This window comes from Cinclus cinclus, chromosome 4, assembly GCF_963662255.1.
Source record: "Cinclus cinclus chromosome 4, bCinCin1.1, whole genome shotgun sequence".
In the NCBI taxonomy this organism is placed as follows: Eukaryota; Metazoa; Chordata; class Aves; order Passeriformes; family Cinclidae; genus Cinclus; species Cinclus cinclus.
The window spans coordinates 55876387-55889825 of NC_085049.1; the positions used below are offsets into that span (position 1 = coordinate 55876387).

Consider the following 13439-nt stretch of genomic DNA (forward strand, 5'->3'; position numbering starts at 1 on the left):
AGGAAATGCATTATCTTCTGGGAAGAACTGCACATAAAAATGAGAACATTAAAAATGTATTTTTCATATTTAATTGGACAATGTATGATTATACCTACCAGAAAATAATGTGCAATGTGCTTTGTGCAGGGTGTTTATAAAACTGCTCAGCTGTGCTAGGGCCTTATTTACCCCCGTGGAGAGAAAGAGCAGCTCTGATTCTGAGGAGGTTTTTGTGCTTTTCCCTCTAACACAGGGCTTACTCTGCTGCAACAGCTACTGCAAGTAACACTAAATGAAGTGCCTCTGCTTGTTGCAGTAAAAGGAAAATGCATCTTCTGATTTACCAACAAACCACATGAAGCCAACCAGGTAAAAAATCAGTAGTTTAGGAATAATGGGAGCATGTGTCATATTCAGTCTAACTAAGGCAATGGAACTGCATATATACAGTTATATATATACATACGTAATATGTATTAGCAGATACAGCTGCTAATTCCTTTATGCCATGGCATCCAAGACAATGATTAGAAATAGAAAAATAATAGTAAATTATAAAATGGGACCAGATTGTTTAGATAGGAAACTAGCAAGGTTGGAAGGAATTACTACAACTACGACTTGGGGAAAAAACAGCTACTAAGAATTATCTCGGACAAACAGAGACATTTTCGATGTCTGCCAGATAGGCAAGTGGTAGATGATCCTCAGCTAGAAAATGATAGGATGAAAACTACAGCCAAACTTTTGAAGGGATGTGTGTGTGGTGTGTGTACCTCTATATATAGATATAGCTACTGTGACAACAGAGAAAAATCATGGAAACATATCAGAGGTATGATAAGGTATCAAGTGTTTCACCCAAAACTTGGACTTGTACAGCCTGCTACATCACAGGGAGAAGCATGGGAGGACTAGGTGCCAGGCAGTAGGTTATTATTTGGAATAATAATTATTTCTGAAAGTGGTGGGATGTCAAAAGGTGCTGGAAAATACACAGTTCCAGCTTTGGGACTTGAAAAGTTTGCAATGACTCCTAAATGTCAATGTTTTGTAGTGGAGAGGGGAAAGGGAGACACAGAACAAAATGTGTCAAGATAAGAGTCCAATTTCTGGTACTTTATTTCTGATCCCCTAATTAGGAAAAGGTGAGCATTTAGAAAGGTTAAAGAGGAAAATACCCTCAAAACCTAGCAGGGTGACATTCAAGGCAAATTTAAAAACAAAAACCTCTTTTTCTTTTTAAAGAGTCAATGGCTCTAAATAAAAGGACTAGAAAAATTGAAATCCTCAGATTAGAGGATGTATTAGAGGAAAATAGAAAGGGCTGATAGACAGCCATGGAGTATGGTACCCCCTGGATGAATGGAATACAAAGACAAGGAAATGTTGATACGACTAAATGGGAAACTTTAGTAGTTATTCAAGCCAAACAGGAAACCTTCAGAGAATGGAAATACAACTGTGTAAAGCTGAAAGGAAGGTATGTAATACTTGAGGTGGAGTTTGAGGAAGCTAAGAGGGAATCTGAAGAGCAAACAGATGGAAGTTAAAATTGAAAATGAACATTTGCTCAGTACACCAAAAGCAGAAAGTGGGGATAACGGGCAGGCCACCCCAAACAAGTAGAAGTAACAATTAAAGACAATAAGGACATTGCCAAGAATCTAAATGATTTATTTGCATCAGTCTTCACTGAGAGGGTGCTGGAGTGGTATCTAAATGAGACTCACACTTTCCAAATATCAAAGATAAGGAGAGGTCATAGATTGAAGACTCAAGAGAGAAGTTGGTGGAACAAATCAATAAATCAAAGGCATTAAGTCACCAGGTTTATCTGCTATTTCTGGAAGATTTCAGGAGAAAACTGAGAATCAAGTAACAAAGCTCCTAGCAAATACTTACTACAGCAGAGGACTGGAAGACAGCCAGTGTCATAACTGAGTTGAGAATTCTTTTCGTTGTCGGTGGTAGATTTTTTTGTGGTGCTGGAGGAGCCCTGGCAGTTACAGACAGATATGTAATCCTAATTTGCCATCAGGTAAATTGTTTGAAATATGCTAAACCCCCCCTAAGACCTACATCTGTCAAATTATGAAGTACAGAGACAAACATGACAGGTCAGATACAAGTCAGTACAATGTCTATAAAGAAAAAAAAACAAAAAAAGGGACTCTTTGTACCTACTACCAATCTCTGAGCTGGTTTCACCAGCCAGCACACCTAAGCTTACCCAGCAGGTCCCAAGACTCACTGTGCAGTCAGGCAAGCAGCAAATCATTACTTCCTTGCTTCTCCATCTTTCACCATTCAGAAGAGAAAAATGAGAAGAGTGCTGATAATGCTACAGCTAAATAATGTACAGGTTATGCTGCTCTAGGGCAATTCAGTCCATCCTTGGGCAACGTTGTTAAGCCAAGGAGAAATGTACATCCAGAAATGAAGATTTTTAATACGTGTGGAACATAATGGTGACCACACAAGCTCTGACTGGAGATTTAATGTAGGTATGAGTGTTAGCCTCTCATAGGTCTGCTTTTGGGATCTTTCTGCACACTGGCTAACCAGCAGTCTCTGTGCTGCAGGGTTCTTCTCATTCTCAATCAGCACAGTGACCTGTGCCTTTCATGGTAATACAGGACTTGGGGAGTTCAGACTGATGTTTTTAAAAGAATGTATCTTAGCCAGAACTGAGCACCAATTTCACTTCTTCCCAGCTCTCTCCAGCTTTTTATGTAAATCTTTACATAAAACCATTAAGAACAGAAAAAAAAAGCTCTTTGGAAAATTATGCAGTGATATATATTCTTATGCAGCCAACACTCCCAGGGGACAAAGTGAAAACTACACACAGCCTCCTGCCCCTTTTTATTTCTTGTCAAAGATATTGCCTTTTTTGGCTTTTCTTATATATACACAGAATGATGAACTGATATTTGTATTTTAAATGTCTGGTTTAACTGCGTGGTTTCCACCATAACAGAAATCTCTCACAAAATGTCAGGTTAGAAATAAAACCAAGCTCTAGAGGGATGAAGTGGGGAGAAAAGTAGAAGGTCCAGTGGCTGAAAAACAAAATGTTAAAACGTGAGCAGAACGCAACGTGGATCCATTTCCCAGCTTAGGCAGTGGTATTGGTACATGTGGTTGTTTGGGGCTTGGGGTAGGGAGACAGACACATTTCTCACTGAGTTGTTTCTGCTTTCTCTATTAACATTGCAACAGAAATTACAAATAGCCCTGCAAGGGGTAGTGCACCTCATCTCTTCCTCCCATGTAAACACAACATTAATACTGAAGATAAAGAAAATGGCAAAAAGTCCAGTGTCTTGTTTTCTGCATTTTGCTTGTTAGGTTCCTGTTCGCCCTCCAGCAAACTCCTGTGTACCGATGTTGTGAACTTGGCCAGTCCACGTTCAAGCAAACACTCACTCAGATTCCTAACACATTCTTTTCTCCCCGTCCAATGGGGAGTTTATTCCTAACAGTTCTGCTCCTTTTAATTATAAACTCCTTTAACGAAGTAGTTCTGAGACCTTGCAGCAGGCAGCAGGAGAGCACCAAGGCTACTAGTTGCCTTTTTACTAGTTTATATTCACTGTTCAGCAAAGAAGTCCACTTAAAGCCTGAGGCCCAGTGCCTTCACGGATGGGCAGCACTGAAATGAACCTACAAATCAGTATTCCCCTGGTACAATGTGCCTTACAGGTAAAATCCAATTCTTGCCTAAGAAAGATAAATGGTTAGAACTGGGCCCTTTATCTCATGAGACACATGTGAACAAGTTGCTCTGATGAAAACAAACCTTAAACTGACAAGTTTCTTTCACTTTCTGGCAGAGCTACTGAACTTCTTTACTGGACCACCAAAACTGAAGATGGCAAAGAAACACAAGGGAGATACTTCCCTGGCAAGGAAAGGAGCAGCATTTAGGACTGAGGCATAGGCAAGATGGGATATAGGGGATTTTCCTGATAAAACAATTAGTTTGAGAAAATAAAACCAACCAATATCATGTATGCAACTGAACCAGTAACACACCTTCTCAGGAATGCAGTACTGTGTAAATGTCCCCTGTGTTTTCAAGGCTAATTCAGACCTTTGGCTCATCCTGCATTTACAAGGTCATCCATGTTAACAGGGCCCCTGTGAAAGTTCACAGGTGAAAGTTCCCTTTTAGAGTAGTGCAGATTTGAAATTCACAGGACAGCGACCCGAAGATCTTCCTTTACAGATAAAAAGCATGTCAAATTATTAAATAGCAACATGAAATCCTATATTCTGAAGGTCTGTCTGTGCTCTGCAGTCAAGAGAGCGGAGTGCAGTCCCAGCCCCTGCTCAGTCCCCACCTTTGGTGGCTTGGAGGGCGCCCGGCCGGCCCCACTCACAGACACCTCCCGGACCCCAAAGCCAACAGGCCTGGGGGAGCCGGGGAAGGGATGAACGAGCGTAGTCCGAAGACACGTCACTTCAAATTTCTACTGTTAGAACTGCCAAGTATGATATAAAAACAGGAAGTATTTCTCAGTTTGAGGTTTGAAGAGCGGGCCCCAAAGGTTGAGCGGCTCTTGCCCGGTGTCCCTGCTGGCCACACGCAGGCTCCACGGTGCTAACTGTTGTTCTCTGCCGTGAGATACTTGAGCGCCGCGAAGCCGTAGTGGCGTGACATGTCCTGCTGGAACTCCTCCTTGAGCGTCTTGAGGCAGATGCGGTATTGCTTGTTGGAGCGGAACTTGGTGATGTCGAAGCTGGGCGCGTGCGGCATGTGGATCATGTAGGCGTTGGGCAGCACCGTGAACTCGTACTCCTGCGGGACAAAGACACGGCTGTGAGGGTGAGCCCGGCCCCCTGCAGGGCAGCCCTCCTGCCCCTCCACAGTCAGACGAGCGCCATGGTGTAACAGCTCACTTTGTGTCTCAGGAACAACAAACCCGTCAGCCGTCCCAAACCCGTCAGCGATCCCAAACCCGTCAGCCGTCCCAAACCCGTCAGCGATCCCAAACCTGTCAGCCGTCCCAAACCCGTCAGCGATCCCAAACCCGTCAGCCGTCCCAAACCCATCAGCGATCCCAAACCCGTCAGCCATCCCAAACCCGTCAGCGGTCCCAAACCCGTCAGCGGTCCCAAACCCGTCAAACATCCCAAACCCGTCAGCCATCTCAAATAAAACACTTTCTTTTATTTTTTTCCACGTAGTTGTTTCTTGGGGTTTTTTTGAAAAATCTTTCTCTTTTTATAAAATCATGGAATTTTTTTGGGTTGGAAGACACCTTTAAAGACAATCGAGACCAACCTCCCTGCAATGAGCAGTGACATCTGCAACTAGATCAGGTTGCCAGAGCACCATCCAACCTGACCTTGCATGTTTCCAGGGATGGGGCATCCACCTTCCCTCTGGATAATCTTCCCCAGTGTTTTACCACCCTCATTGTAAAAAAACCCCAACTATTCCAAAACATTTTACTCCACGTAAGCCAAATAATGGGGAAATAGTACAAAAAGGCAAACCTGAAGCCATGTCTGCCACACAGATTTTTCAGTAGTGTGACTGCAATAACATAGCTGTGAATCTCAAGTGTCCATGCAAAAACACGACTTTGCCCCTAAAATTTATTTTGCTTGGGATGCTGGAATAAGCTACATTTACAAAGGCAAAACTGCATGGCATATGTTGCTTTGCCTATATGCTAAGATACTTGCAGAGACAAAAATGTCCAAAATTATTTATAAACATGAAATAAGGGGAGAATATGGTGTCATTTATAGGCAATGTGTGAAAACCAACCTGCTCATTCCATATGCTTTGAGACATTTTTACTCAAATTAAGTTTTCCTTCACAAAGTTTGAGATACTGTGCTAACTCTCCTTATCCTGTAAAACTACTTCACTTATTTTCTTTATATCTGACCAAGTTCTCTGACAATTTTTGTTGTTAAGAAAAGATGGTTGATTTAAGTATCAATTATTTCTGTTAGATTCTTTCAATTTTTACAGGTAAATATATGATGATTAGAGCAAAGCTCAAAAAAGCCCAGTTCTTAGGCAAGCTGAAAGTTCACTAGTGTAGGGTATGAAACAAGCAGGTATCTTTTGCAAGGAACTCAGTAAGGGATGAGAAGCTCATTATTCTGTAGCCAAATTAAGTACTCTAACCACTTCTTTTCACATGGAATTTCAAGAAGCCTGAATTGGACTGGATGCAAATTACAAAGAAACTTTGAAACTTCCCCAGCCAAATTTCCTATTTTCTCACACAGTTTTTATCTACAGCTGTTGCTGGATAGATTCATTAACCCTCTCTACAAAAGAAACTGGCCACGGAAGGAATAGTCACAGAGCATGCTGGCTTTACAGAAAGTGGTGCACAACTTTCCCTGTTTGGACTGTCCAGTCACTTGTAGATTCAAGAGTCTGTGCAAAGACAAAGAGTATCTGCACCAGAGGCAGAGTACTCATAAATATTTTAGTAGGAAAAGAGATTTATGGGAAAAAACACACTTGTACTGATAAATCTGAGTGTATATGCTGGACAGTTAAGTGCATATGCAACTCCTTCTTCCCTATGAGAATGCCTCCCTGACAGACAGTGATAAAGTGGTAAATCCATGTGCCAATTTACAGTGTTGTCATATACAGGAATGGCGTCCTGTGTACAAGCTTCTGTTTGGGGTGAAAAATGTACAGCAAGAGCGAAATAATCTGATGCTCAGAGTCAGAATTTGTTTAGTTGGAAGATACTTAGGACTAATGGGGAACCAAATGTGAAACCAAAGGCTGGCACCATGGAGTGAGGAGAGCTGATAAACTACAAACTACAGAAAATTACTCTAAGGTACCTTAGAACAACAGGTTGGAGCTGCAGAGGAAGATGCATCCCCCTAATACAACCTTTTCTTTCTTCTCTGTTTGCATCTCAAGTCTTTAATACTGCAGGTCAGGGACTGTCTACACTTTGCAGTGCAAACTGTTCAGCACAGCAGCATTCCCGTCCCTCTGAATGGCCTTCAGGCACATAAAGCCTTTCAAAAAATTGTGAGTCCATTGCTAATAATCCCCTTTGAAATATGCTGGGCTGGAGTCCTGGAAATGGGACACTCACAGTCTAGTAGCACAGTCACTGGAAAGGTGGGGAAAGGTTTCTTAATGACCTCGCCCTACTAAACAGAAGCCTCTGTTGAGAAGGCAATGCACTTGCAGCCTGTCCTTATCTCCTAGATTACAAATTCTTTAGGTGGAGACTGGCATTATCTATGCATTTGTATAGCATCCAGATCACCTGCCTGCTCCCAGAATAACAACGATGATTATCTCCATGCCATGTCCTGCTCTGAGGGATGGCAGTAGCACAGGCTCTTGGAAAGGGATCTGGAACAGACCTCTTGACAGACACTACAGTTGTGAGGAGCAGTGAAATAACTGAGGAGCTGCTCTGCCTGCTGGTAATCAAGCCAGCCAAGCAGCTGGCAGCAACCTGATCTGTGCACACCCCAAAGCAGAGGAATGCCACAGGGGAAGTAGCTGTGCCATCCCATGTCTCCTCCAAGCTCATTTGGTGGGAGAACCTGCCAATATCCATGCTGCTACAGAGGAAAATGAAGCTTCTTTTGAATGTGATACTATATTCAAGGCTGGAAAAGTGAGAAAAACAATTTCCCACAGTTAATAAAAAATTTGTGCTATGACCAACTTTGAAAAATGTTTCCATTTCCCATGTGTGAATCTCTGTGCTGGGCAGACGCCTCTGAACAGAAGAGTTAAATCCTGAATGCAACGTAAGAGCTGCCACCAGGAACATAAGCCTTGTTACCCTTATTAACAAATAATAAACCATTACCACGGCATTCTCCACAAGTGATGGTTAATTGATTAGTGCCTGGAAAGCGCACTGGAAAATTGCAGTGCTATGGCAGAGTAAAGTACTATTAACATTAATATAAGGGACAATTTTTTTCTAGTCCATAATAATTTTTCTTAATGTAAGTAGGTACAAATTGTTGAGAATGCCCTTGGCAAACAGATGCCAAGTGGCTGCCAGCCCAAGGTGACCATGTAGTTTTGTAAGCAGCAGTAGAAAATATCCTTTTTCCACACAAGCCTGCACACAAATACACTGTAGCCCACACCCTGTTCTCCCACTAACTCGCTCCAAGCCTTGAGCTGCTCTGCTTCACATAAACTGGTAAGACTTGAGCAGAGAAGGATCTGCTCCATTCTGGATGCATAGCAGAAGCTGTTACAGGAGGATAAAACTGGCCAAAACCTATTTTCTTTGTTAGCATGAAACGTTACTAGTTCAAACACTGGAATTAGAACCAAACTGGAAAAAAAAAAAAGAAAAACGACAACAAACCCAAACGAAAAAGAAATGTCACGACCCAGACCTTGCTGATTAGCACAGTGGATAGCACCTGATCCAAGAACAGCAGGGTGGTGGAAATCCTGCCATTTCAGTGAGCAGCAGCACTGGGCTCCCATGGAGCCACAGCCACTGCCAGCCCCTAAGATCTAGGTTGGCAGCAGGGACTCTGGCAGCTCTGAGAGCTCTGGTGCCTGCCTGGGACTCCTGAGCTTTCTCTGCATCCTTATTATAAATTCTGCCCAGCAGCTTCATCCCAAGTCACAGATCCAAGAAGCAGGTACCTGGATCCTTTAGAGTCCGCACCACAGCCCCAGACTTTGGAAACGTAAAGACTTCGGCTTTGCAGAAATGTGCTGTACATCTCAGCCAGAAATTAAAGATGCTTGCCTTGAATTCTACTGAAGGCTAGTTTTTGAATTCTAAATTAGCATTTGGGACTCACAAACATCTATTTAACTGAAAAAAATCCAGCTAGGTCTACACGTTCCTTAATAAGTGATGGGATTGGCAACAAGTGCTGCAGTGCTTCGGTCAGAAGGAGAGCACTACAAGGGTCGTTCCTCCGTGAAACAACGAATTGTTTAGAACTGACAAATAAATGAACTCAGACTCAGTTCTTCATTTCATACTTAACAAGCATTAAACAGAGTGTTCCCAACTCAAGAAGCACACATTAAGGAGCTCAGTAAGGCCAGACTAACATTTCAGTGATGCAAAGCGTGACGTCTTCCTACAGGACACAGATTTTGTAGTAACGACCCCGCTGCAGAGCCCCAGGTGAGATACTCGTGTAATCTCCTCACCTGTGCATCCAGCTCCATGATGTGAGCTACTTTGTTCCAGCCAAATCCCACGAAGCGCCTGTCATACTCTGGGCAGTCCTTCCTGACGACGACGTATGGCTCAAAGTCTGCTTCCCACTCCACGCGGTAGGGGGTGGTGGCTGTTCGCCACTTGGCAAAATTTGTTGGCGCGTGCCCTTTCGTCCAGACGTGGTACCTGAGACATAAACGGCAGGGATGCGGGGAGGCAATTAGATAGAAAGCATCTTGGCGAGGCAACAAAATATTACCTGTTAGATGAAATGCTCAAAAATAAGGACATTAGCTTACAGTTCACATCATCATTTTCAGGACGCACCAGAGGCAATTTCTAGGACTATTTCCAGCACGCCTCCCAGGGCTCAATGCTTAAATACATCTAGCTGGTGAAGGGTTCTGTGAAAACAGTACCTCATGCTAATGTGAGAAACCATTACACAGTACCCTGTCAGTTCATCTGCACTACAAGTGCTGTGTCTTATTCCTAGCAACCAAGCAGCTGCATCGGTCGGCACTCTAAAATTGGTGTGGAAATCTGCAGCTCAGATAAAGTCCCTAAAATTAGCTATTTCCCCACCACGGTGACATTCACGATCTGTTTTATAGGCAATTTTATAATTTGCATGAGAGACACCTGCAGCCCTGGATAGATGTTCCATTTTATTAATTACAGTTATTACTGTGGCAGGAACCAAGCTGCATAATTACATTAATAAGTAAAATATTACATAAAGGCTTTCTGCTCTAAGTTCTACATTGTGGGGAGTACTTCTGTGATCTTCAGTAAGGTAATCAATTTGATTTACAGAAAAAGATCCTTTTAGATTTGGCTAATCTTGTTTAGGTCACAGCAGGTCTCTTCCTAGCACAGCTTGAACACACCCCATTAGTGCCAGGGTCAATGACTCTCTCGCCCACTCATTCTAAAACATTCCAAAAATCAATGACACAAGCTCTTTCTGCAGGTTCATAGATTAATTAATGAAACAAAGGCATAGCAGGTACCTATATTACAAGGGTGAGATAGATAGGCAACAGAAGGGACAAAACAAATATCCTGCCAATTTGTAAGGTAAGGGACATTGAATTCACAGGGATGACTCACATGCTAAAAGTGAAGGGATTTGAGCATTAAATATTGCAAAATTACAACATGATGTAATGTTTCAATCCCAGAAATTCTCATAATGTTGTCAGCCATTGCTAAAAACAGGAATATAAAATCACAGCCTAAGAGTTTTCATTGGGACATATTTGTATGGCTTGTAACAGGAGAATCAGAGGTGTTCAGCTTTGCTGACTCTGTTTTGGGCAGTGCAGGAAGACTGAATTATTAGTATAGCCTAACACTGGGGTCACAAGTAATGTATGGTCCTTTGTATGCTGCACTTCTAAAATGTAAACAGGTTTCACCACCTTCAGATATCTTGCCTAGGGATGAGGAAAAACAAAACCCTTCTGTATTAAAAAACCTGACAGTGAAATAATTCTCTAGATATTATTAGAAAGCAGTGCCAGATTCACCAAGATATTTTATAACCCTTAATGCCCTTTGGAATCATTGCCAAAAAACCTATCCCTTTTCTTGGCCTCTTTTGGAGATGAGTGGCTAACCTAGTCAGTCACTAATGTGCAGCTATCTATGCTGGGAAAAAACCCCAAAACAACAGTCACAATGTGGGGTTTAATATGATGTAAGATTGTGGAGGGTGTTGTATCTTCTAAAATCCTACCTCCAGCATTTTGAAATTAATTATGATAATAATATTAATAATAATAATGACTGCTAAGTACTTATGAAGTGATCTGTATCTTCCAAACCCCATATAACCTTCGTTTAATTGAGAGAGCCCTGCAGAGAAGCAGCCAAATGCTGCTGTTATTCTAGTAACACTCTCCCACTTGTAGCAGGGCGTTACAAGATACTAACCATAAAAAGAATTCCATTTCTTTCCACCCTTTTTGGAGATACCAGTGTAAGCACCTATAGCAGCTCAAGTATAACCTCTGTGAGTCAAGAGAGCAAACTAGCAGGGAAAAATAAGTAACTGGGAAGAGACAATTAAGGGAAAATATGGAGCTGAGGTTGCAGAGACAAAACAAAGCAGAAAGGAAGGAGTAGATTTGATTGTACAAAACCAAATAACATCAGAGTTTATTTACTTGCCTCTTCAGATTGATTAATGTGAATGGAAGGAAAGAGAAAGGCAAAAGGACAGCTAAGGTCCTGACAAAGAGGTAAATAAGTATATGATGCTCAGATGAAGTGCACACACAATAGCGATGGAGGAGTAATTAGACTGAAAACAAGAACTGTGAGAGCATTATTGGATTACATACATAGCTGTACATCCAATATACATGGGTTCATACACAGATAATCTGCTGGAACTAGGTCTTGGTCAATGGCTGATTGCACCAACTGTACTGCAAAGAAAGATAAGCAGACACCATTCCACAGAGGTCCACAGAGAGAAAGCTCCCATTAAAGGATGAGTCATTTCCAACAGACTTCACTATTGGTGATGCAGTTGTGAGAAGAGGTTCACTGTCTATACTGGTATTCCATCTCATAGGACAAATGAATAAATGTAATTTTCTGCTCAGGCCCTTCTCACTCAGTATTTAAATACACATTGAATTTTAAGGCCACATTCAATCTGACTGAATCCCTGGAGAAGTCTGTGAAAATTGGGAACAATATATTTTTTACTCAGCTTGCAATTTTGACAAATCCAAACCAAGTAATTTGATCTCCCTAAAAAAACGATGAGTTTCTTTCCCACGGTTCATGGAAAACAACTGGAACATACCACATCCCCTCCTCCTCCTCCACTCTGGATCCAATGTTTCATTTTACTTGTGTTACTGATAGCTTTTATTTAAAATAAAATGTCAAAACTATAGTAAATGTTGCTAAAGTTAGCAAAATGAGTAGCTGTTCTTCTCAGAGTGTTCATCCTCCCTTCTTCCTCTAAGCTCCCCGTTTCAGTGGGAAAGATGATTTGGTGAAAGAAGAACTTTCCCACTTCTGTTCTCAGATGCTTCAACATTTTGCTGGATTGTGGATGCAATCAGTTAATTAATTAATCAGTTGTTGCTTTTTCTGTTTTCTCAATACGATGATGTGTCTCCTGCCAGCTGTGGTTTCCCCTGTGCCTGGATGTGTGTGGGCAGTACCTCTGTGGCTCACCAGCTCTCCCCAGGTCCTGAGCAGGCACATCCTCAGGAGCACACCTGCAGCCACCAGCTGCCAAGGGAGCCAGCGAGCTGGCACAGAACCTCTGCTGTGGTGGAGGCTTTCACACAGCACACCTTGCCAGCCACAGATGCTCACTTTTCTTCTCTTTTCTTCTGCTGGTGACTGAGGGATGTAATTGAGAGCCGTTGTGTGCTTCTTAGCTGCCCAGAGGTAGAAAAGGTCACCATTTCAAAAAGAGGTGACAAAAGCAATTTCAGTGAGGGAAAGATTGTAATCTAGTGTGTGGTGTGAGGGACTGGGATGCTGCAGGCACTCTCAGCAATCACTGTCACAGCAGTCCTCCCCAGCTCACTCCCACCTGCTCAGCATCACATTGCAGCATTATTAAAGCACCTTGAAGGTGGAGGTGAAAATTCTCAGCCCAGAGTGCAGATGTTTTGTGGCTGTCGGTAGATTTGAGCAATGAAATGAGGCAAAACAAACTGGGGAAGCATTTGTAAAATGTATCCTACATTAATATGTACACCAGTTACAGACTGCATGTCCTTCAAGTCTTATTTAACCTTGCTTTGGAAAAACTCCCACTGATGTTAAAGACATTTTTGCCTGAGTGAGACTTGAGATCAAGGATTTGCAAATCTGGCTGTGTACGTAACACACCAACATGCTGTATAGCTTGAAAATGAAACCTGTAGTGAAAGGCCACCACTGTGCAGCTGACTGCTGGTAGAATGCAACATCTGAAAATCCTGAGGGTGTTATTTTCCACCGGAGGCAACTATTTTTCACCAGACATCGTTAATTTTTATGTCTTTTGTATGTTAAAGAATGATGGCAGAGGGAAAGGTACTTGCTCTGTCGGTATCCTTATGTAATTTTCCAGAGGTATGGCTCTCTCAGTCACCTCAAGTTTATGTTTCAAGGCAGTAAGTGGTAAAATTCTGACACTGATCTGAATTATGTTTTCCAGACTGACACAGGTTGTCTGCTATGACACGTGCATACAGCTATATGAGGGAAGGGTGGCTGCTGCAATGAGAGAGGTGTGTAATATAGAAAATGGAAGAAGAGTTA

The 13439-nt window shown here is 42.2% G+C and overlaps 1 protein-coding gene across 3 annotated transcripts in view; it reads right to left on the reverse strand.

The window, feature by feature from the left end:
- Positions 1–4591: 4591 nt before the first annotated feature.
- The window catches only part of LARGE1 (LARGE xylosyl- and glucuronyltransferase 1), a 186127-nt gene continuing 177279 nt past the window's right edge, over positions 4592–13439 (reverse strand). For all 3 annotated transcript variants that reach the window (XM_062491291.1, XM_062491290.1, XM_062491289.1), the window contains 2 exons: positions 9146–9341; positions 4592–4789 (listed from right to left, as the gene is read on the reverse strand). In XM_062491291.1, coding sequence (XP_062347275.1) covers positions 4592–4789; positions 9146–9341 — 394 coding nt within the window. The remainder of the gene's footprint in view (positions 4790–9145; positions 9342–13439) is intronic.